The following is a 26,898-nucleotide window of genomic DNA, read 5'->3' on the forward strand; positions in this document are numbered from 1 at the left end:
CTCTCTGTCTTGCCCTGCTTTGAACCCCAACAGCCTCTGGTCTCTGACCTTGTTAGCTTACGGTATTGAATGCTGCCACCTAAAACCTTCCCCCTCCCCCTCCATGAATTATGGTGCTCAAGGATGGGCATCATGGTTCTTGGACTTGGAAGTGAGCCACCAATGTCAGGTACATCAGTAGTGGATACATTTTTTTTGTGAGGGACAAATAAAAAGCGTCTAGGAAGTAAGACTATCCAAGTAGTTTTGCTTCACACCGGAAGTAGGAAGCATCACATCCTGGTAACAATAGTATCACCAATATTGTAATACTTGGAAGCAATTAACTGATGTCATTGACTGATTGTGAAGTGTTGTAGACAAGCTGTGTTCAAATTAATGTTGACTTGAATCTGGAACTGGACTAGTAGAAGGGATATTATCTTATAAACATGCCAAAAGTAAAGAGACATCCAAGTAAACAGGCTCCTACTGGATGGGAGGATATTGAACCGACATTGGACGAATATGAAGACAAAATCAATGAAGGTAGTGTCGGAGGTAATGGATCAAATTTAAGTGAGTTGTTATAGTAACTACCATGATGTAAGTTAGTCACAAAATTTCTGGTTAGGCTTTGGAGTTAGAGGTTTGGGTTAGGGTTTATGGAAATTTTGTGATGCTTACTTGAAGGTAAGAGTAAGTTTGTTGTTTTACATTTCCTGATATTCCACTATATTTTGTTTCTGTTGCACTGCCATGGTTTTATTCTTTTAGTATTGTACTATGGGTGTGAGTTTCTGTTACTTTTAGTTTCAGTTTACTTTACTTATTTGTTTCAAACAGTACTTGGTTAAGATGCATATAACAGAATTTATATTCGTCTCAGGTACTTGGTGTCTGTTGTTTTTTGCTCGTTTGCCCGTTTCAAATTTACCACATGGGGTGTTCCATTCTAGTTCTTCTTCTTCCTTATTAGTGCCTCCCTCATATGTATGAGTATTATCGCACTGCGTACAGACAAGCTGTACTTATTTTTTACTCTGGAACCTAGAGTAGATGAGTGTATTTTTGAAGTACAGTCAACAGTACCGGATGATCCCCTGCTCTTTTCGAATAGCCGATGATCGTTCATCAACGTACACTGCATTAATGTCAGAAATACACACGTACACGGGACCGACGGCTTAAAGTGCCCTCCGAAGCACTAAGCAAGTAGAGTGAAGTGCCTTGCTCAAGGACACAAAGAGCCAGCCAAGCTCAGACGGACCTCGGATTCGAACCCTCGACCCTTGGATTCACAGTCCAACGCCTTAACCGCTTGGCCACGCTCCCCTCATCCATTGCTATAATTTTGGTAGAGGCAATATGGTGATCTGATCTCGTAATGGTCTGTCCTGTGGTATCTTAGATTTAATTTAGCATTGCAAAAAACACAAAGAAATGAATTTATTCTGTAGATCTGAGGTTGGTGATTACAAATCTATGTAGTGCGTACAATCAGGAAATATTGTTATAGCTGAAAACAATGTTAAAATTGAAAATACAAACCCGGTAAATGGACACTTGGGAGACTTGTGTACGTTTCAAAGTACTTGGGTAAATTAATGTACTCCAATTCTTGTCATACCTCAGGGCTTCCCAAACCTTTTTTCCTGTGACCCAAATTTCATTAAAAATATGACGCAACCCACAGCATAGCACAAATGCTGTTACTTTCCGGAACTTATCAGCGGCATACCAGGCAAACTTTGCAAAGGGGGCACAAAGTTGTCCCGCTGACCGGCTGCCAGAATGACTTTACCGGGACAACTTTCAGTTCTTTCGAAAGGAGACCCTGGAAAAGTTTACAATATAACCTGTTTTCATTTACATGTATGTGGTCACTCATACCCCTGTTGTATGTATTGTTTTCTCATTTCAGCTGAGACAGAGCCCCATGAAGGCAAGAGAAAGGTAGAAGCATTATGGCCTGTGTTCAAAATCCATCACCAGAAATCACGCTACATATTTGATCTCTTCTATAAAAGAAAGGCAATCACAAGAGGTATGGCTAAACATGAATTGATAGTGTAAAAATAAATACATTTTGCAAGTTCTGGATGTGCTCTGTTCATCAAGGTACTTTTTGTCACTATCGATCCATGTTGCACTACATGTAGATAGCAAATCAGTAAAAATCAGTACTGAAATGGAAGAAATGCATTGTGGGAAGTGTGAGCACATCCCTACTCAATCCAAATCAAGAACCTCTGCTACATGTAATTTCAGTATGATGTGACATTACCGTAAAAACTCAATAGTTAGCATATGTGCTTACTATTGAGCGCTTTTAAAACATGCAAACATGAAGAGCCCCATCCACAAAAGTGTAAAAGGTTTTGAGCAAATCATCGATACACATAGTTATATACGAACAAGTAAACCTGCAAATGTGTGTCTCAACCCTATTAGCTCAGTTGGTAAACTGCCAGACTTTGGTACAATGTCATGTTTTCAAAAGTGCTCGATAGTAAGCATATATGCTAACTATCGAGTTTTTACGGTATAGTAAAATTGCAAGTAAATTGGGCCAGATTTCCTCTCCTGCCATTGTCGGTGTCAGCTCGTAATGGTGTGTGATTTCAGTAGGTGGCGCTCTCTGGTTGAGTTCAATCAGTCTGGGTTAGGAGATGGAGCTGGTAATAAAAACTAACAAACAAAAATGTCCTTTAAAAAGGAAGTTGTGTGTGACAAGTAGTCACTGTATAATTATGATGAGTTAAACACTCAAAAGTTGATATTATGTTGAAGTTAATGTAAAAGAAGAAAACATTTAAAATGATAACTTTCTTAAACGTTTTCTTCTTTTACGTTAACTTCAACATAATACATTGTATCAACTTTGAGTTTTGAAAGGGTGTTTTTCAAAGAGGAAAATATAATACAAGTCACAAATAGGATGTTAAAAGGCAATAGAAGGCATAGGCAGGATTGATGATTGACAAAATAAAATATGAATGTGTGAATTTCAATATTTGAAATTATCATTTTTGGTCAAGCTTATGATTATAATAACTCAAATTTCTATTTTTTTGTCATTGGACTGGATTTATCAGCTCAACTTATATTTTGAAATATGTGATGCAATCAAGCAAAATCAGACAGAACTCGGAAATATTGATTTTGAGATATAGCCATTGTTAGCCAAACAAAGAAAGTATTTCCAACCCAACTATCAATTTCTTGTGTGAACTGTGGAATGTCTATTTATTGAAATGTTATAAATATTTATATTGGTTCTTTTTTTGCATGTTCTTCTTCTCCTCTTTCTTTTATTTGTTAAGTTTGTGAAGTATGTTGTAACTTAGGGCAGTGTAAGGGGGTGCTCGCTTCAGGCCTTTGGGTCTTTTGAGCATCTCCTCTTTCAAATTTTGTGTCTTTTATATATTTTGTATGTTGATTTGAATGAAATAAAATGATGATGTATGTATTTCCTTTTGTTTCCTTTTGTTTTGGAAAATCTTTAGTTGCTCATATCTTTGGAACTGGTTGTTCAATTTCAATTAGGTTTTCTGAAAATGTAGCTTTTTAAATGTTTTTTACTATCCTATAAGAAACTGAAAATTTAATATTGCCGAGTTCCGACTGATTTTGCTTGATCGCAATCTCATATATGGATTTTAATATGATGTGTTAACCCTAACACCCAACCCTGGTTTTTGCTATCGGACGTTAAAGAAGAACCAAAAGATGTTCTTTGTTTGACGCACACATGTACTAGCTAGTAATATGTCCTTTGTGAATGCCCTTTTGTGCATGTTGTTCCCCATTCACAAAGGACATAATACTGGCATACAGAATTCCCCATTCACAATACATACTTCTGACATGTACAGGTGCTGAGGTGCACGTCAAAGAACATCAACTCAGCAACCAGGATGTATCGAAACTATGAACTTGCGACTTTACGCTCATTTTGTGGTAGCATGTCACATATAACATTTGATCATAACTTTATTTCTGCCATCTTTTTTCTAGAATTATATGACTTCTGTATCAAAGAAGGCTACGCAGACAAGAACTTAATAGCGAAATGGAAGAAGCAGGGTTACGAGAATCTGTGCTGTCTGCGGTGTATACAACCCAGGGATACCAACTTTGGCACCAACTGCATATGTAGAGTACCTAAAAGTAAATTAGAAGAGGTAAGACTGGCAACACTGTGATTGGGCTATTCCATTTGAAATCCACACTACCTCCTGTTGAAGATTTAGCTGAAGTCTTCCACAGAGGGAGTATACATTTCAACTAGAATAGACAGTTGGGTAACTTCCATTTGAAATTCTCACTCCAGTTGTAGACGATAAAGGTAAAGCCATAATACGGGGGGAGTATAGATTTCAAGATGGTTAACTCTGTGACCAATTATTTACATTTGAATACCTGAGTGGAAGAAGGGCCCGACTCCATTTTTTTTACAAAAATGAGTTAGACCCAGCATTTTATTACCAGTAGACTGTTCTTGCTTGTGTGTGAAAGATGAGCCAAAATCTACTCTCTAAATAGTCTTCCATGTTCACTTTATCATGGTTTTCATGGAAGAAAGGCCCAACTCCATGGAGTTGGGCCCTTCTTCCACAAATATTGGGTTAAAGAGGAAGGGCCCAACTCCAGATTGTATTAAGACCTGTACCGTTGCCATGGAAACATCTATAATTTCGAATGTATGTAATACTGTATGGTCATGTATTAAAGGTCCCCTGAAGATCCAAATGTTAAGTTTTTCCTTAATATCTCAAAAACTGTTTTGATGGAGTTGGGCCCTTCTTCCACTCAGGTATTCATTTGAAAAACATACTCCCCCTGTGGAAGATATTTCCAAAATCTTCCACAGGGGTACTGTGGATTTTAACTGGAGTAGCCCGTTGTGGCATCTATATATATAGGTTGATCCATTATGTAAGAATACACACAATTAGCCTATTCAAGACTTTAGTGAGGACACTGAGGAGTGATTAGTACCAGGGCTGCCATGCAACTATCACACATTTAGTGGAAGTCCCATGCGTTGGGGCACTGCTCTCACGCCAAGATTGTCAGAGGAGGTTTATAGGTATAGATTAAGGGTGTGAGTGAGTCCCGGGAATTCGAGTCCCGCCCGATAATCCTATTACCCGGGCAGGAAATTCCATTGAATTTGAATGCATTTTGATTTCATTAATAGAGTATGACATGAAAACTATATATCAATTTTCAGATTAAAAACACAAAACAATGTGCAAAATTCAATTTTTTTTTTTTTTAGGTCAACCATGATCCTAGCATTTAGGTCTAGGTCCAGAGACACTACAAAACCGAAAAAAAACTTTGAAAAAAAAAAAATTAAAATTATTATTATTTTTTTTTTTTTTTGCACTTTCGGTTACCCGCCCGAAAAATGCGCCGGGTACCCGGGCACAAAATTACCCGAAAATCACACCCCTAGTATAGATGCAATGGACCAAATAAACATGTAATAAATACAGCATTGATTTGCTAAGAATTGAACAGGACACCTGATGACTCATCAGTTCACTCTAGTGTCATCAAAGTTGGAACAGAAAATAGATTATACAAGGTTTTCTGAAATAAGCATGAGCTAGTACTATGATCCTATTGACCTGTTTATACCAGCTGAAAAGTAGTGGGCTGCCATGTGGTCGCACACCTACATACCACAAACAAAGTCCGCTCTCGTTTAGTCATAGTTTTAAACATTCAAAACAACAAACTGATAAAAATTTGTGTCATATTTTGTTATTTGGCATCTCACTTGTGAACAGATGATTTGGATTTTTAAAACGAAAAAATTGGTGCAAGTGTAAAAGTTGAAATTGGGTCTATTCAGTTTATACTTGCCAAGTGTGAGATATTTCAGTTTCACTCACCTGCAGGGAGTGGTTGCAGTTTGTAAGATCCATAAGAGCTAGCGCAGAACTGGGTCCTTTTGGGGAATTTTTTTTTGTAGAGGTTTTTGTGTATGGTATGTTATTCACAGTGTATGTATATATTCATTACATTCACAACTGTTTGATCTGTAGTCCTAGTAGTCTGGCTGACAATACTGAATCTGTGGTATGCTTGAAATTGTCAGTTTTATCCCAAAATATTATTTAAGTGCACATTTGCAAAAACAGTTTTTGACAAAAAAAATACAGCCTTATCAATACTTGAAATGCCTAGGCATTGATTTGCAGGTCAATTGTGTCATTAGCCTACCCTTTTTAGCAAAGTCGTCTGAAATTGGGACAACGCCGTTCATGATGTTGGGTGAAATCCCTACCTTTTCCTGCACATTTCTGGATGATAACACATTGGCATTGAGTGGCCCTAGGGAAAAAACTCTACACCAGCCAATCACGGTATCACAACTAACAGGTTATACCAAGCTGATCACACAGGATGATGTTCCCTTGACTTGGCGGCCTATTATTTCCTGTATGCCACCAATAACAGGATACATGCATGAGTACTTATCTTGTTTACATATCTCATTCATGGGTTATTTTGTTGAGCTTGATCATAAAGGGCAAGAAGAACTGCATTTACACTGGACAAACGTTAACATAATCCTGCAGAGCGTATATTCACATACACAGGAGGTTTGTCTGTACGGCTTGTGGTGCATCCATGTTAAAGCGCTGCCTGAACTTGAGGTAAAGGGATTCAAGCGAAGTGCAGTAGCACCTCTGTATTCACATAGCCCAAACCCTATCACAGATTGATATGCCACCACAAGGATATTACAGGGATTCTGACTGTTTTCCCCGTAAAATTTATTTTTGTTAACTTTCATTCATAATGCTACTTCTAGAAACTAGCTCTATACTGGCCACTCTCTATTGTTAGGCATTTTGCACTTCTGACTGCCAGAATGTCAAACTTCGAATGCAACCAGCAGAAATAATTGATATTTCCATTGTGGCATCCAGAATTGTCGATTCATAGGCATATTTTATATGTGTTAATTGTGAAAAATTGGCAGTTGGAAGTGAAAAATGGTGAAATCAAAACGGAAATTCTGACAAAACTATGATATACGTGTATAGCCCTGTATGGTGTGCCTTAGAGAGTTGGCAAAAAGTCTCTCATTAGTGAACTGTACTTTGAAAAGCTAAAAAGTTGGCCCAAAAAATGGTCACAGGCAAAGTTAAGGCCTGTCAAAATTGAAAATATTGCATTAAAAGACACAGGTTTACATCTAATTTCATCACTGGATTGGATATGTAGTGTGCAAGCATTATGGTTTTCTCTGACATAACTGAAAAAATACAAATGACTGCTTTTCATTTGGCCAAGAAAAAAGGTGTAGCTCACAATTGGGCTCAATTCAAATTTGATCTGTTCCAGTGCCTAATCAAATGACTGAGTGAGCCCTGTATATTGTGTATAACAATAGTCAGCAAACCTACAGTAAATGATTTAATTGTTGTTGATACTTATGTTTTGTGTTAATTGTGTATGCGCCACGTTTTCAATTCAAGATTAAGGTAATTCTCAAAATTCAGTTGACCATGCATGATGCAGCCCATTTAAATGTGTAAAGCAGTATGCAGACTCCGAGTATTAGACGTACAATATTGTATGTAACATTATCTACGTTATTTAATCTATTGCCATTCTATTTCCAGTAATGTTTAAGCTCTAACAAATATTTGATGATGTAAAATCGATAATATGTTACGAATAATATCTGGTAGAAATATATTAGCGATTTTACGTCATCAAACATTCGTTAGAACTTAAACATTACTGGAAATAGAATGGCAATAGATTAAATAACGTAGATAATGTTACATACAATATTGTTTGTCTAATAAAAAATCTGCATACTGCTTAAGTGTCGCTTTAGATCACTGGAATACTCTGTGGGCTTTGAGTTACAAAGGTTGTGACAATACTTGCATCCTGATTGTAACATTATTAAACATGGAATATGTCACGTTTTACTTTTATAACATTAGTAACTGTTGATAAATGACCTACTTACATAGGTGCTACATGTATTATGGAGGCCCTGCATGTGTAATAGTTAGCCGCAACCATGGCCAAATGTTCAACTCTGGTTGAAAGAAGCATATTATCTCTAACGTACACACATGGGGCACGATGGCACAGTGGTCAATACTCATAATCACAAGGTGGAGGTGATTGGTTTGAATCCCCACGGTGTCGATGTGATGTGCACTTAGGCAAGTCCCAAAGACTGCATTACGGCCGGGAATGCTATTTTGAAAAGTCAGTTGATAAAAGCATGCAGGGCCTATGTATGATATGAATGATTATTTTCAATTTATTAAACATTGTATTTAAGTACGGTACCGCAATGCTAATCAAATTGGTAGTACTTATGAATGACTAACCGTATCGGACATACTGCCATTCCAATTTCCACAAAATGGGATAATGTTGTGAACGTTTTGTAATAGAAAATTTACAGTTTAGAGCACACTTGCACTCAGCTTCAAATAAATGGGCAGAATATTTGTCTCAGTCATGTTTAAATTATTAGACCCTAACAATGTCTTTCAGTTTGAGAGGAAGGATATGCAGTTTCATTGTGATCGTATCTATACTGCTTGATAAGCATCAGTGTGTGTATTTCTTCAGTAAGCAGAAGTCTGTATATTTCTGCAGGAACATTACATGGTAAAATATTTTCATTGTGTTGTATCGCTCAAAGATGGGGAAATTGATTCAAAGTTGAATAGTTCACTGCACTTATAATATGAAAATGGCAAAAGAGGAATGGGTTATTCCAGGTGAAATCCATACATTCACTACAGTCAGTCTACTCTGAAGTACAAAGTACAGACGCGGACGCACACATTGTGCCAACTTTGAAGGCACTCATACCTGCAGCACTCGACGCAGCACTACGCACTGTTAACGCGTTGTATACGCGCGCGTTGTCACTTTGTACTTCAGAGTGGACAGACTGTATGAAAGACATGACCTTTAAAATCCCACACAAGGGTGTAGATTTCTAATGGGGCTTCTATAGGGCAGGGCCTTCGCTAGAAATTGCGGTTTGAATGTCATTGAAATCAAATTGCTTGTCCTAATTTGACCTTTAAAACATTTACCAGACTTCTATAATAGTCCATTGAGGGGTTCAAAGAGTTCAAATATGTGATGCTATGGCCTTGTATTGCTAATCTGGTGTACTGAAAAGGTCAATAGCCTTTCTCAACACATACAATTATAATGTAGCATCTGTCAACTCAAAGGCGTTAATTTGTTTTTCCCACTGCCCGTCTAAAATGACGGGCAGACGGGTGGCTAGATAAGACACCTGGAATAATCCTATGTCCCATATGTGGAACCCATTGATTTTGTAAAGAAATCACATCTCTATTTAAATGTAACAAACCATTTTGTTGCGCACAGTTTCAAGTTTCTTCTGAATGCAGATGGAATAAATTATTGAAAGATTCCTCACCATTAACCCCAAGAGTGCCCATGGTGAAAGAATGAAAGAAGGAACAAAAAGGAGAGAAGATGAGCAAAGAAGTCACTTGGTACCCCAAAGCATCACCGACCAGTAGCCACAGGGGTTTCGCTGGCCCAGCCAATGAATCGTGTGCATATGTATGACTTTGGGTGATAGCATCATGGCATCACGTGGAATGCATAAATATGCGCAGTGGTTTTTGTAAGATTTTGTGAGATTTTTCATGGTTAGGATTAATGCTAATTTCTTTTGTTATCTTTTGTTTCATTTTACAGGGGAGAATAGTTGAGTGTGTGCATTGTGGCTGTAGAGGATGCTCAGGCTAGTCATCATCAAGTCACTACTGAACTCACTGGAATCAATTTGTACAATATGAACTCACAGGACTTATTGTGTACAGAATGGACTGTAATCTGTCTGGTTTTAAATATGAAGTAAATCTATCAAGGAGATTAGATTGGGAGAGCTCACATTCTGCCATGTTTTTGGCTGTCATTCATGGAGTGGCAAATAGTGCGCCTTTCGCAATTTGCAATGCCCCTGGAAAACTTATTTTAAGTGTGTACATGCTTGCAATCTGTGTGTGTATCACTGCAGATTACTTGCATTGAGTACTGCATACAAACACCCTTGTAAATGTCATACTGTAAGATCCCAAGTGGCTAACCCATTTGAAATCCATATACCCACATGGACGCCTTGACGACCGTTATCTGTCACATAGGAGTTACATGAATGGGTAACTCATTTGAAGTCTACACCTGCTGTGTGAGAGATTAAGGTCATGCCTTCCATAGAGGGTATGTGAATTTCAAGTGGAATAACCAGTTATCATTTTGCACCACATCTGTGCTGAAGAATGTCATTTGTCCAAATAACTTAGGCTCCACAAGTTATAAGATCCTCCAAAGACTTTAAGTTTGTATGAAATAAAATATTATTGGTAGGTTATTTTGGTTTACACACTTGGTCCAATTTACAATGTAATGTAACACTGACTGTTGGGGAAGAAAAGATACAATTTTGAAAGTTGCATGTTGGTTCATTCAACTCTTATAAAGCATACAGAAAGTAATCTACAGTAGCTCAGGCCTGCTGCATTGTTTGAGAGTTAAATGGACCAAAGTGCAAATTTTAAAACTGCATCTTTTCTTACACAATGAGCTTTAATTTTTTTTGACCAAAAGTGATGTGTGGCATTGTAAATTGAACCAGTTTTGTCAAACAAAGTGTGCTATAATTTTTGAATTTGGTAAAAAACTTTTGAGGTATTCTAAAAAGTTTTAGGGGGGAACTTGGAACTTGTGGACCCTATTCCTGACAAACCAATATGTGACATGATCAAGGGGAATGAGTCGCATGTTGGCCCTGGTCGAAAATCAGTTTCACACATGATTCTAAAGAGGACATTTAGAGCTTTCAGAAACTGAAAACCCCATGTTGATACAACTTTTCTTTGTGAAGTTACATCAATTTATCAATTGTTAAAAACAATATAAAACAAAAGAATTTTAACACTTTCTTTGCCAATATCTCAAAATCAATATTAGCGACATCCGACTTATTTCCCTTGATCGTGTCACATATGGTGGCTTTCCCATGATGCGTTTGAGACATGGGACTATTATGAAATCCAAACACTCCCATTATAATCTCTTTGTCGATTCTGTAAAGGAGGTCACATGGAACTGGTTCCTAGGACTGAGTGTCAGTGGTTTAAAGCCCCCTGGATCCACCACTGACTTAGATACACAGCAAAACTTCAGTACATCATTTTTGCCACACACAGTTGGCAATGGTTTACTATATTGCAGATACTGTAATGTTCCTTTGATAAACAGATTTCTACTTGTGAGTTTGAGAATAGAGGTTATCCATGTTACTCATGTGTGACTTATAACAAAAGGCGCTGGTTCCCGTAGTATTCCTCATTCAAACAAATTCAATGCACAACCTCTGAGTTACTTGCATGACTTTGCGGACTATTTTGAAATAGTCATGGTTGCACCTGCAGGTACTTCTTTTGAAAATCCTAAACAAGGTATAGCAGTCGCTGATAGGATATGCAGCTTATAGAACACGGATAACCTCTATACTTCATATGTCAGGCTAGACAGATATGGAAGGAGAATCGTATTAAAGTCACTATTTACAATTGCTTTATGCATGTAGATGTAGATGTGCTACTGGCATTGAATACTGGCACCAATGTTTGATCTCCTATATTCAAAGGAAAGTTATACACTTGTTATCAAGTAAATTAAGTAGCTGCCATCATGTTTTCTATTTTAAATTTATAAAGAGTAATATTGATCAATTGATGGTCTATTTAGTTTGTAAATTTAATTGACAGGATTCGTATAGTTGCATTGCTGTATGAAAAAGGATATACATCAAGGCCCAATTACTAGTAATTACCACCCCAATGATAAACCACAGTAGACAACCCAAAAGATAGAAAATTGTTATGTAATAATGTTATTATGAAATCTGTTGGCATACTTTTCACAGCATGTTGATAGCTCTATAATAGGATATCAGCAGGGGATAATTGGAGGGATTAGTGGTTTGGATTTTTATACCCTTTTTTTTTTTTTTTTTTAACTATAAATGTCCTGGTTTCCTTTTACTTTACTTGGGACTATGAGTTGACCTCAATGTTTATCAACAAAGGCAAGGGTCTGGTATACTGATATGCTTGAGTGAACCCCATGCAACCACTACACTATTCAATAGCTTATTGTGATGTGGGTGAAGTTTTAAATACACGAGCCCTGAACAAAATATGATGCACGCGCATACTGCCAGGCAAAAAAAACAATGGTAATTGTGATGATATGTGCGCATATTGCTAGGCATTGACGTCAGAAGTCAACTCATCTATACTTTATTGTTTGAAAATTCCCTCAGTGGTCTTTTGTCATTGGCATGTCTATTTTAGCATGGAAATAGTAGTATTTCCATGATTTTAGTAAGTGTTATCCTTAAATAGCCCCAAGATTAAATAAACTATGTGGCCTCGTGTTTAAAGTAGACCCATCATTCTATGTTACTCTGCATTTGTTACAAAGCATTGCTGCCCAACCAACAATCTGATTCATTACAACAACCCAAGTTTTTCGGAACTAGAGATAGATGCCGTTGGTGGCGTCTGGCCAGATGAAGGGGGCTATACCCGGTTACCTGTACATGTATAGACCTGTGATGTCACAGGTCTATTAGATCTGTCGATTAAATGCACTTTTTTGGCCCAGATCTATGCTGTTTCGTATATTTATCAGCGTTTCCAACCCTTTTGAAACCATTCTAAGGCATTCCATGCGCTACAATGTCAAAATTGTGGCTACATCATAGATATCTCGGGCATCTCAGAGCATTACCTGGTTTTTCCATATGAAAGTAATTAAGGTGTTCCATCAAAGCTTTAAATGGTGGTGCTGCCACCTAGCGGTGGTTCCGGGAATGTTGCATCCAGCACATTCCTACTGAATTTGGTGTGTACTGGAAATACTGACATAACACACTTATGTGTAAAACCCTTTCTGGAACCAGTCAGGAGCCTTCACAGTTTGCTGAATTTTTAGTACAGCCGCCTACCATCATTCCTGTGTGTTTCTACTGGGGAAAATACCAGGTGTCCTGTCCGCATCACACTGAAAGTATGTTGATAACACTCCAAACACAGAATGTCAAACAAGTAACCCTGTATAAATTGGAAACATTTTTACCCCTATTAAAGAAGTCATAATCTTAGGGTATAATAAACCCTAAAACCCACCAGACTTACATGTATACCTGACTGCTGCTGATAATAAACATTTTAAACATAATTAAGGTGTTCCATCAAAGCTTTCGTCGTGTGCTGCCACCTAGTGGTGGTTCCGGGAATGTTGCATCCAGCACATTCCTACTGAATCTGGTGTGTACTGGAAATACTGACATAACACACTTATGTGTAAAACCCTTTCTGGAACCAGTCAGGTGCCTTCCCAGTTTGCTGAATTCTTAGTACAGCCGCCTACCATCATTCCTGTGTGTTTCTACTGGGGAAAATACCAGGTGTCCTGTCCGCATCACACTGAAAGTATGTTGATAACACTCCAAACACAGAATGTCAAGCAAGTAACCCTGTATAAATTGGAAACATTTTTTCCCCCTATTAAAGAAGTCATAATCTTAGGGTATAATAAACCCTAAAACCCACCAGACTTACATGTATACCTGACTGCTGCTGATAATAAACATTTTTTTTTTTTTTTTTGCATTCTACTAATATGTGTAAAGATATGAAGTAGTTAGTGCAGGGATTCACATCTCTTTCTAAAATTGGGATGGTAATGTAGTATTTTCAGTACCTTTATTTGTAATTTGTAAGTAAGTAAATTTCAAGTTCTCAAGTCAAATTGCTGCTTTCCTAATGTAGATGGACAAAATATCATTTGTCATAATATCATTTGTCACAAAAAATCCTTCCTATCTGGAAGGCTCTCTTAATCTGAAAATTAGAATTTAAAATGTGTATTTAATGATTACAAGCCTTGGTTAAAAAGATACTATGGGCCTTATCAAGTATTTGTTTTGCAAAACAATGCCTAAGGGTTCTCTTTTTTGTTCTCTGAAGTGCCATATTTAATTAACAAAATTTGATTAATGGCCTGAGCTTTCAACCGTAGCAGGATCCTAATAGGATCTTTATCAAAGGCGAATAAATAATGCTGTGTTATGGTTTAGTTGTAGAGGCGATCGAGTGCAGATCCGTCGAACACACTTTTCAATACGGAATAAATGCTAACCTCATTGTGACATCCAAGCAGCAAAGTTCATTTCCCATTGAAAAAGCGTTATCCGAAGGATCTGCAGTCGACCATTCTGTTTATGTGTGGCCATGGGTCTACTTTTGGCGTATATGTTCCACCAATTACAAGGTGATCAAACTATAGTGGTATTTTTTTTTTTTTTATGTAATACTATTGATTTACTATACTAAAGAGGTTGCTAAGAAGCTGTACAGATATGTGGTTGTTACAAAATAAAGATGTGTAATCAGTAAGTTTGCTTGTCTGTACTATTTTTGAGTTGGCCCACTTTCGCCATATTCATAGATATTCAAGCTTATTGTACCATGCGAAACTGATACCATCATACCGATTGGTTTCGCTATTGTGCATTGTGCTTCAAGGAGAACAAACAAAAACAAGGGAGCTTTTACATGTAGTTCCCTTTAAATATCGAAAATAAACAACTTATGTTGTGATTTAGTTGTCTGTGTGACCATTCCACCCAAGTATAGAACCCAAGTAGAATGTAATGACTTGACAAAGATATATTTCATATTTGATTTTTACTGCAAATGGAACACCACAGTGGAACACATAACAGGGCTTCAAGCAGCCCTATCTTGCCACTATTTTTGAGCCCTTCATATATTTTCCTATATTTAGTTCCTAGTATATTTTTTCCAAATTAAGGAAATTAACATGTTTCCTTTTCACTTGCACTAGTGAATTTTGTGTAAAAATTAAAAATTTCCACACAATCAGTGCGCATATATGTCATTTATTTTTAGCAGATTTAGGTGGATTTCACTGGCCTCTATTTTTTGCCCAGTATTATTTATAGACATACCAATCCAAAACGATGTGCACATCATGCATATATGTGACGTGTCATGTCAAAAAGAGACACTTATGGGCAGGTTATCAATTTTGAGGTTTTTCGGACATTCCTAAGCGAAGATATCGAGTTTGTATAAATTATGGTATTATAAAATTGGAAATTGAGATATTGTGATATCGACCTTTAAAAATATTATTGACAATGTTGAGAGTAGGAATTACCCTGAAAAATGTCTCAAAATATACAAGATGCCAGTTATATTCCGGTCTGAAACGATCAGACAATATTTTTAACATTAATAACATCACAAATTCGCAACAAACCCGAGTTGTGAGAAAATCACACCCTGGCAGATTTTTGGCTATTTCTCCATTTCTGATCCTGCCCAAAAGTGTCTCCTTTTGACATGACACATCACATATCTTTGGCCATTTTCCCACATCTTTTTGCAAGGGCTGGCTTGAAGCCCAGACTTGAACGATCGGGGGGGGTGTAAAACAAACTGTGATCATATATCAGGCTGTAACTTTGGTGACCAGGATGTAATGCTTTTAAAGCCATAATGTACAATCTTATATGTGACACGATCTGGTCCAATGAGGCCATTTAGTGTTTTTGAAAATTGAGTTACTATAATTATTACGCCTTATACAAACATTAGGCTATCATATTCGCTGTCATAGTTCATGTTAGAATATGACTGTTGCCAGGTCAACTGGATCACGCTTTCTGTATTACGAACCACTGATCGAAATGATCACAACACAAAGCCTTAATTTCGCTAGTACTTAATTTCGCTAATTCCCAATGACCACCATTTTCATGGGTATTTAATTTTGCTAATCCAGGAATTCATGTTCACAATTCAATGTAAATTTGCCAAATTTGCGGGTATTTCATTTCACGAATTAAGGCCTCTAGCGAAATTAGCGAAATTAAATCCCTAGCGAAATTAAGTGGTTTTACAGTATCAAAATTCAGAACAGGTGTATGAGCCCAGGCTTGGAGCAGTAACCAATGGTTACTAACATGCACTGTGAAAGCGAATACTGAAAACGCCAAAAGTTAGTCTAAAGTTCTGACGTTTTGTGATGTCTATTTTTTATGTATTTTATTGTTCTTTTCCTCCATATTTTTTCCGTTATCTCAATTTCAAATTTGCCACCTTTGGCCTCCATGGATCAGATCTTGTCCCAACTTACACCTACATGGAATTGGCAAAATTCTTTGTTTAGTCTACAGAGCAATTTTGACATCTAGGAGATATTCAGACATGAAGTCCCACATAGAACTCCGTGTTAAATGCCCAAAATAGGAAGTGGGGGTTCTTTCACTTCTTTTACCTTGATATTTCAGCCTAAAATAAACAGACACCTTCCTGACTTCCTGACAATTTTTTCTAATATCATTTCAGTATGTTGGGTCAAGAATAACTAAATCAAAATTGGATGGAAATCGTACATTATATCAAGTTGGAGAAATGTGGTAAGGGGTAAAAAAATCAACCCAATATTGCAACAATTGTATGGGATTACAAAGTATGCTATGTCTTTGCAATCGATACTTTCAAATCCTGAACATTGCAACATTTGATTTGATTGTTTGTGTATCCAGGGATTGTGAATTTGTGCATTGCATAACCTTCGCATTCAAACAAGTCAACATCTCTCCAACTGGCTTATTTCAAATTCAAGCAAACCAACATTGCAACATTTCTTATTGAAACAATGGTTTGATGTTTTTGCAATCAAGCCAATATATTGCATTAGTCTCAAAATGTTTGTGATCCCAGGGTTGGTGATATTTTTGCAATACATAACTTTGCAACCAAACAAGCCAGCATTGCAACATGTTTTACAATTATTTGTGATGCTTTTGTTCTGCTTCTGGCAATAATGGCATATAATGTAAACATTGCAACACTGGTATGCAGTTGTAACTCCATCAATGTCTAGATTAGGGGATGAATGAGAAGATACACTTTGGATGATTTGATGCAGGTCCGCATTGCATTCTCTAAATTCAGTAAATTTTCATCGTCAACCGTGTAATTGAATGGGATTATTTTGAAATTTTAAAACGCTTGAAATATCACAAACAAATAGGCCTATGTTGATAAATAATATAAATACAAGCTAAAACCGTTGGGGTTCGATAATGAACCCCACAAAACTAACCGACTATATTGGAAAATGCCATACGGCCGGGCGGTTTCACAAGTTGCCGGCTCGATCATGTCATCCGCTGCCTGATTTGATGCAAAACACCCACTTTCAAAAATTGCTTAATGTATTGCAGTTCTTATGAAGACATTTCTGCATTCTATTGTACACATCTAAATTGAATTGAATTGACATTTTGTTTCGACACTCTACATAACTCAAGAACCATAAGACCTAAAAATTGTAACTGTGATATTGGAATTTTCTGTCAAGCCCGCTTCAAAATAACCACAACAATTTTCGTCAAAGGTCATTACTATTCACAGGATACCACATTTCACAACAGCTATACATGTAACTTAAGGGGAAAGAAATATTAATTTCAGAGGGTGGGATGGTCTATTCAAAATCATGTCACAGGAGAGTGATTTTGAATAGTTGGATGGGCGGAAGTATCAAGGGATAAGAAATCGCAACTGCACAGTTAGTTGCCTTCTGACTTCCTCCATTTCCTGCGTTGGTTCTTGTAATGTGCGTATATTGTAGTTAGGATATTTGAAGTGGAAAATGAAGTGCTTTTCATTTTCTGTTTGGAACAGTTTGTGGTTTGTTTCTTTTAATATTCAGTTTCAAAGATCGAGCTACACATCGAGGGTTTAGGACCAGAAGGTCCTATCTGCAATAGCTGCCTCATAGACATTTGAATAATTTCTGCATTCTAAGAATATGACACCTGGCAGCTATTGCAGTTATGGCCTTCTGATCCTATACCGTAGACATGTATTCGCTGTCAAAGTGATGTAATAATCGGATTAATTACCATAGCAATAGGCTAAAACAATTTTTGAATGTATCGCGCTGCACTACAAGCAGTGTTTACTCTCTCTGGAAATTGAGTGCGCCAAATGAAGCATTTCTCCCCAAAATTGACTCAATTTTGTCTCAGTAATTCCTCAAATTGACTAATTGTAATACAGCATTGCAAATTGTTGTGGGCCAAATATAATTTTCACTGGGCCAAATTTGAGACATACAGCCTCTGAGTAAACACTGACTACAAGCAGGCTATACTCCTCACCTTTGTCTGCAATCATATATTGAATACAATACCGCTCCTTTCAAATATACTAATCTTGCAGGTGCGAGTGATCAGCATATGGTTCAATGCAGAGGTACCGCGTGAACTTACTAGTGAAGAGGATATATTCAAAAATTGTATTACCCTATTGCTAAAGCCATGATTTTTCTGTGTTACAAAATTGGACGATTCCGTGATTTTCCGTTTTACATTATAAAGCACTGAAAAGTGCATACATTCCAATACAAGCATGTTTTTAAAAGTGTAATCTTATATGATTATATGTACCTTTTTACTGTAGTCTCCCCTCAACATCCCCATTAAAATTAAGCATCATCAATTGTCTTGTGTGTTCTTCCGATAGCTGTATCGGACAGAATCTTGCATCGTAGGCCTAGAATAAATGCTAGAATGGATTGTTTAATTGTTGATTACTGCTAAATTATTACTTTTCTTTGGTTTTTTTGCAAATCAACACAAAAGTTAGACGTTTTACACAGATGTTCACTACTTTGTGGCATTTTCAAATTTCCGTGAGCAAACCTTGAATTCCGTGAATTTTTCTGGTTTTCCGTATCACAGAGAAATCATGGCTTCACCTATTGCTATGTTGCTAGTTAATCTGATTATTATATCATTTTGACAGCGAATAGTGCCTATCGGTGAAATTATTTTGCAGGTTTTTTTTTTAAATTAAATTAAGTTCTAAAATTAGAATTAAATCTTGCAAAAACTTCTCACTTTACTGTGATTTAGAAATAAAAACCAATTTGTGTTGATCATGTTATAGTTCTGTCCCATATTTTGGGAAAAAGCCCTCCCAACTAATTTTTCTCAAACCTTGTTTTCAAAAATTAACACTACAATCGTGTAAACACAATACACACATCACTCTTAAAAGCTAAAATTGCCTAACAATCTAAACACAACTCACACTGTATATAAACTAATTGATAACAACTTGTTAATTTCTGTACAATTTTTATTTCGTTCATAATATTTTGTCATATCTACTACTTTCACAATGGTTACAGTCACTACAGTAATTCTCTCTATTCTCATAAAGTTTGCTGAGCAACGGCCAGAAATCACATGGTTGTTACTGAATAATGCATACTATATTGCATATGTGGACAAGATTCCCCAAGTAATTCATCCACTGGATCAAAATTGAAAAAACAACAACTAAAAACCAAAATTGTTTATTGTAACCAATAAAATTTGTTCACTTTCACCAAATTGAAACCATCCCCAACTGCCATGAAGTCGTAAATCATGATAGCTTTGATTACCACCGAGTCATGAATTCCAATTTGTTGTTTTTGTTCCAAGATTGAATTCAAGGGGAAACTCATCTTGTATGCATCAACTGACAGAGAATTGTCTCTGCCTACCCACACTGGTCTTTGTTGACAGACAAACAAATAATCCTCAAATATAGCTTCACACATTTAAACTTGTATATCAATATTCCCAGGAAAAAAATGCCCCAATCATCATATACAAACAGCAACAATTTATAAAGGGGGAAAAAATCAGATAGTCACAGATATTTATTCCATTTTTGTATACAAAATAATAATCATTGAGCACAAACACATACACACAGATTTACTTTTTAAAAAAGTTATGGAGATTTATAAACACTCAATTATCCACACCACTTTCAAGACATTGGGTTATTCCAGTTGAAATCCATACACCCCCTATGGAAGATGCAACCTCATTTTTCCATACACTGAATTTCAAATGGGGCTACCTGAATGGGTGACAACATTTGAAATCTACACCCCCATATAGGATATAGGAAATTAAGGTCAAGCTTCCATAACAGGTGTATGGATTTCAAACAGAATAGCCTATTGATTCTGTGAAGAGCTGCAACACAAACATAATTAACACAAACCTTATGCAATTGCATCCAAATTTGCATCTTGTTAGCCATTTTAAATAAAATACGTATACAGTATTTCTACTCTTGGCCAGTCGGTGACATCAGTTTGCATTTCATTGAGCACAGCTTGAAATCGTGAACACCCATGCCACACTTCAAAGACGCTGTATAGATGCACACACGAAACAGCTGCCTCAACACTTTGACGTAACCGACTATAATGAATTGACCCAATATCTATTAAATAAACCCCTTTTACTTCAGACAGTTGCATATTTTCTTTGGACACTGACGGAGTCAAACAATTCTAAATTGTTTCCCTTTCCTCAGCTGTTCATAGACAAGCCACTTATAATGCCCAGGAGTTCAACCTCTTACATCGTTTTTGATTGGTTACTCAATTCTCTTCAGCCCCATCATTCTTACCATATTGCTGATTGGCTCAATAAATCATAACAGTCTTCTTGTAACCAATCAGCAGGAAGTACTTATGGGGTTTAGCCTCATCAGCCCTAACATCATTCTTACCATGTTGCTGATTGGCTCAATAAATCACAATAGTATTCTTGTAACCAATCAGCAGGCAGTACTCATGGGGTTAGCATACATGTCTTGTCAAATGTTCATGTTATATTGACACCTTATTTCCATTGTGTAAACAATCCTGTAACAATGAATTATAACCTCACCATTGCACCAAAGGCAAAAGGTTTATGGCCCATCATGTAAAACCTCACAAACCCTTACTGATTTAAAGCAATAGCATGCTATATGCTAAACCCGCTGGGCCTCCACACTTCACAGTGTTAGAGCTGAAGATATGAATACACCAAAGAAATTAGTCAAAAAATACAACTCGTAAAAGCATCAATGCTATAAGATATTGTGCCGTATTGGATTGTCACTTGCAGGACCAATAAAGTGTACTTATGGCAATAACTATAGCAATTACTGAAAATGGTCGCAAGCAATGCATGAACCCAATTAAGTTTGTGCAAGCAGCCTTTATATGTGTAATTGGCACAACACATACAGCGAACAAGCAGGCACATACAAATAAAAGTTTATCTGGTGTATGGCAATACCATTTCCTCCTCTTATGAGTGAGACACACAAACATATAGAAGAGTCTGCGTCTAATTCAATGCAACATACACATACTGACAAGGTCACTTTCTTTATGTCCTGTCTCAGCTCTCCACAAATATGCCTATGCTATCATCCACAATTCTCTGGACTCATCACACATAATGTGTACACTGAATTTCCATACTCAAATATCACATGCCCATTGAATTATGGACCACAGTTCAGTAAGTGGTATACAATCAGGTGGCCAAAAACCACCACAATTATTTCTCATTTGTGATGCAATCAAGCAAAATGAGTCTCTTGTCAAATCCAATTGCATTTGTTCATTTCATTGCATTGGCCATCTGCAGACCTGTTCATTTCATTGCAATGACCATCAGCAGACTTTTATTTTGCTGAAAACTATTACAATTGGACTTACGGATCTATAGATATGGTTATTTTAATGTTGCTTTAGAACAACTATTATTGATCACCTCCAAATCAATATTAGCGACAAGTGATTCATGTAGCTTGATCACATCACCGTTTACTAAAATCATCCCCTTTTCGTGTCTTGGACACTTTATAGAGAGACATTTGGCACATAGTTTTACTTTGAAAACTATTATTCCCTAAGGGGGTTAAAACATGGCAACATGCTATATATATTACGCAAACAAACAATAAATAATCCTACAGGCATAACTTAATCTTTAAAAAAAATATCCAAAACAAAATATATGAAAAAGATCGAAACAAACACTTTTTGCAGCAAACTATAGAGACACAACACACATTTCACAGCTATTTAGTAACTTGTTTAAAAAGAGGTTCACGATCACATCCTCCATATTTCACTCCACAACATTGTTTGTTCAGAAAACTTGGAATCAGATTTAATACACCTGGGAGCCAACTCTTCCCACACTTGTGTTGCATACATCAGTATGTATCAACCTTGAATATGTCTTTCTGTTAAATGGGAGTCTTTATTTTTTGTAAACAAAGTGACCAGTCCGACCCAGCTCTTGTTGTGCCATGAGTAGGCCCATGACTAGGGCAATTATTTTTGCAATATATGCACAGCTGGATTGGAATAATAACCAGATTGAACTTGCTTTGTAGAGGTATCTGTGGCTGGGTAGACAGACACTGGGTTGTTTCAAAATAAGCGACTCATTAAAATGCATATCTTACTCAAGGTTAATACATAATTTAACATGTCATTTATGCATGAGCTATACGTGTTAGTTTGACACATGCTAACACAATGATAACACAATATGTAACATTTATAATATCTGATCCACCAGAGCCTAAGTCACAATTTTGACAATAGAGCAATAACTGCAATATCTCTGCCCATTTAATAAGCATTGTATTGCTGAAAACTTTGTATTCCTAACAATAATTGGACCAGTTGGCTCCCAGTTGTCCTTTTAATCACTGCTTGAATATAAAGGGAGTTTAACATACAATGACTATTCAAACAATGATCAAATGCATTACTCCATGCTAAGTGAGCACACAATGTAATTGGTTTAAATTCTTGAAAGGGATATATCTTACTGCATGACTCTTACTCCTCCCTTTTCTGCATTTCTCATAGCACATTGAAAGTTCGAGCACCCACCCACCCGCCCACACACACATGGGATGAACAAAACGTGTCCCAGACAGTGCTGTAGTATTTATGACCAGTTTGTGATATATAGTATAACAATTGTCAGACAAACCTTCAGTACTAAAATGTCGTATGTATAATAATAGTTTGTTAAAAAATTGAGTAGTATATAAATTCATTGAAGATTGAAAGTCACTTGCTACATGTTCAAAGCAGTTGAGCCTGGTTCTTAACATTGCTAGCCAGCCAAAACTGCTTATCTTCAAGAAACCCCAAGCTAGAAATATGGTTTATTTTCAAAATGCCCACATAACAGGTTTATGTTACACCACTCTCTCCCACTTTCATTACCACATGTAAATGACAATTGAAATATTAAAGCAGTGCATTCAGAACAGTACCCCAGAAGATGTAGGCTACACAGAGTATGTAAATTAAAAGGCAACATAAACCATTGTGTATAATTTGGTATAATTTACTGTTGTATTTTTTCAGCAATTTGTATTCAGAAGGAAAATACCAACAAGCAACATCAAGTTATCCAACCTGGCCCAACGTGACATGTAGGATTTCTGCACACTTGTCAAAATTTGGCAAAGAGCTTATACCAGACTCCGACTCAAAATTGCTCTGTCCGTTAAAGTTTAGGTTGCAAAAGTTGCAAAATAACTTCAAACTATCCTCCACAGCTAAGCCTAATCTTAAAGCATCCATGTAAAGGGTATTTTGAAGTTACACATATTTGTAGTTGGTGTACAAATGTATGAGCCTATCAGCTGATAGCATATTGTATCACAAACAGGTTAATTATATAATACCAATAAAAGTTTCAGCTATAAAGGTGTTATGAGTTGAGGAGTAGTTGTACAACTGCTCTATGTGCATGACAAATACACAGCGTATTTACTCCACACACCGTTATAGCTGACAGTTTTTTATGACTGCGCCACACAGATTAGCATAGCTATTATTATGACAATAATTTCTGAAGTGAATGTCCCCCAATGAAGCCGATGTACAAGCGCCTAGTGAGCTTTATCAGTTTGGACTTGAGCAGCTTGTCTTCAAAGCAATGTATTTATAAGCAAGCAGTGTCAGCTTAAAATCCAGATTTTACGGTAATCCACCTTTGAGTACTTGCACCAGGGACTGTTCCAGTAAACTCTATTGCATGTCTGTGCCCTAGTCACTGTGAGGAGCTGCGCATTCCATCCACCCTAGCAGCTATCTTGACTGCTTGGTGCAAAATGGTTATCTGTTAAGGCTGCTTTGAGTACAAAAAGATTTAACTGATAAGGTTTAAAAAAAGGCAGTTAAACCTTTCCATGCAGCCTTATACTATGATCAGCTCATAATAGGCGAGCATTATTCGGTTTTTGTTACTGTGCAAATCAATAAAGTCTCAACTTATGCCCGCGTAAATTCACAAAAGCGCACGTCCGTCACGCAATACGCAGTTGTGTGTACGCCATTCTATATCAATCCACGAGTCCCGCCTGTTAAGAGCTGATCAGAGTATAGCAGGTAACCATTTTGTGTGCTCCAAGTAGCCATGATGTGATCCGATCCCAAACAGGCCAAATTACAGAGAAAGAACTTTCATAATTGCCTACTATGGCCTGATAGGATCATATCATGTCACACCTATTCATTCTTATCAATATATACTACAATAAGTTACATACCACACAATGCTCACAATATCCAGATCACAGGCACCTTTCAAATCATGTACATCATACAGTTTCCCATCATGGTTACACATACTATACTTTGATTGTTTCGTTGCAAAAAAGTTAATTTACTGAGTTCAATTTTCAAATCAATGTTTGACAGTACATCACTAATAAGTTATCAGGTGGACTACTATTAATGCACCAACAATAGAAATAAATATATAAGAAAAAAATTGCATTTAATGTAAGCGTATCAAAATTATAACAACCCCCATATAGAAGTGGATTACTGCCATTGCTGCTTACACCCGGACCCGACTTCATGAATACCTGCAACAAATTTTATTACAAGTCTAAAAAAATCCAGTCTAAAGCTACCAGTTTTGTGATTGTGCAATAACAAATTGCATATTTGGGCACTTTTGTTGCAAGTTTTCTGAAATCTGGCTCCAGAGTGTTAACAATGACATACCAAGTGAGCAATGCAGAGACCAAATTTCAAGTATTTCAATATTTCTGCTCAACATAAAACTACATGCAATAACCCTTATAGTTCCCTATAAGACATGAATGAAGGTTGACACTTATGAATAGACTGTTGGATCAACAAAGAAGCAAGTTAGACCACAAAAATAGTAAAAAGGGACTCCCCGCCAGCTTGGTTTAGGCATGGATGACACTTTTGGGGTACTTGTGTTTTGCCAGGAATGCATTCTGAAATAACTGCTGCTTGCACACAGCACAGACTACCGACACAATTTGAAACGCCACTACATGACACTGGCGTGTATGTATAAGATGTGCATGATACAGAAATGTTTTCGTTTGTCTACCCCAAAATGTTCCTCATGGTCAAAGCTCCAAAATACAAAGGCGGTATTAATAGTCCCGATTCTCATTTGTTTCTGTGACTTGAAAAGCTCTGGACAGTGGACATGGCTATACCAAATTAGCATGTTATACTTGTGTTACACAGTCTACCAATATGTGTTATCCAAATTGACATCAGCTTTACTGAACGACTGAAGTTTCTAGAAAGGGTGCAAATGGTCGATAATTAAACTTGTTAAGCATGTGACGGAAGTCCAATTTTGTGAGTGAGAAACTTTGGTAATTAAGCCTTACTGTGAAAAGTTTTTAGAGTTACTAGTGGATTTTTATCCCACAGCATAACATGTCAACCCCAAATGATTCAATATCATCATTCAGGATAACTAAGGCAATGAATGTCATTGTCAGATTGAAACAACATCATAAGTACTTTTGCATTTCACTGTATTTTTGAAGTTATTCCATTCCCCAAGGGATGAAATCAAAACTCGACCGGCGGTTCCATCCGGTTGCTATTGTTGCAATGGCAATCGGACGGAACCGCCGGTCGAGTTTTGATTCCATCCCTAAAACTGTAGGTAAACAGTTGGACTTGTACTAGTTCATAAATATAAAGATGCACATGTAATTTGCGCACACTATTACCTAGATAATTTGGTCAGAGACTACTAGCACATACAGACTTTTCCCAGGGTTCCTTAAATTTAACTCTGTGGGCATTACTGCATTTCTTAGAGAGCCTTTGATTGGCTAATTACATGGTTTAATCATCTGAGTAACCAATCAAAGTAGAGCTTTTAGATTTCTATGCATTTTAAGCTTAACTCCCTTCAGCCATACTGGCCTGGCTATTACCATATCTCTGATTGGCTCAATACATGGCATAGCCCTCTTTGTAACCAATCAAAATAGTTCTTAGAGTCTTATAATTGGCTGGTTATGGCCACTGGGTTAAAAAAAAAAAGAAGCTTGTTTGTGCCACATCTTGACTTACAGCATTATCAACACTTTGTGCACTGACTGTTATTTTGTTAAAATCAAAATAGTTTTTACCAGAGCATACTTCCATGGTTTCAACATTTGCCAACTGGGTGACTTAATGCTGTTTCCGACTATTGACAGACCATGTGACCATACTTTCAGCTTTTGTACACAATTTATAGCACTCTTATCTGGTAAAAGCAATTCTGATAACTTAATGCCCCGGTAAGTAGCCAAGTAATGCTGTAATATTGGTGACTGTAAACACTACTAGCATTGCATTTTTAACCCATTGCAGTTACAATTTGTGCTAATAATTACTCATAACACTTTTTAAGAACATTATAACTGCATAATAATTCATGCTCTGTCATTCCCTTCAAGTTTCATGAATTGTTACACCATGGAATGCGTAGAAGTTTAGCAGCACTGAAAAGCAAATTAGAAAACGGGAGGGTCGGCTTTTCAGCCTCACTTGTTCCATCAGAGAGGAGGCTGCCATCTCAAA

General features: G+C 36.8%; 1 protein-coding gene across 3 annotated transcripts in view; it reads left to right on the plus strand.

The window, feature by feature from the left end:
* LOC140151049 (protein BUD31 homolog) overlaps nucleotides 1–11,771 on the plus strand; it is a 25,681-nt gene extending 13,910 nt beyond the window's left edge. Inside the window, exons 1-4 of one of the 3 annotated variants that reach the window (XM_072173244.1) lie at nucleotides 322–540; nucleotides 1,904–2,026; nucleotides 4,000–4,166; nucleotides 9,730–11,771. In XM_072173244.1, coding sequence (XP_072029345.1) covers nucleotides 432–540; nucleotides 1,904–2,026; nucleotides 4,000–4,166; nucleotides 9,730–9,780 — 450 coding nt within the window. In that variant the 5' untranslated portion in view covers nucleotides 322–431 and the 3' untranslated portion in view covers nucleotides 9,781–11,771. Of the gene's footprint in view, nucleotides 1–321; nucleotides 559–1,903; nucleotides 2,027–3,999; nucleotides 4,167–9,729 lie in introns of those variants that run through there. The other 2 variants (XM_072173243.1, XM_072173242.1) reach the window with 2 other exon arrangements.
* Nucleotides 11,772–26,898: the final 15,127 nt, after the last annotated feature.

This window comes from Amphiura filiformis, chromosome 4 (assembly GCF_039555335.1).
Source record: "Amphiura filiformis chromosome 4, Afil_fr2py, whole genome shotgun sequence".
NCBI classification, from domain to species: Eukaryota; Metazoa; Echinodermata; class Ophiuroidea; order Amphilepidida; family Amphiuridae; genus Amphiura; species Amphiura filiformis.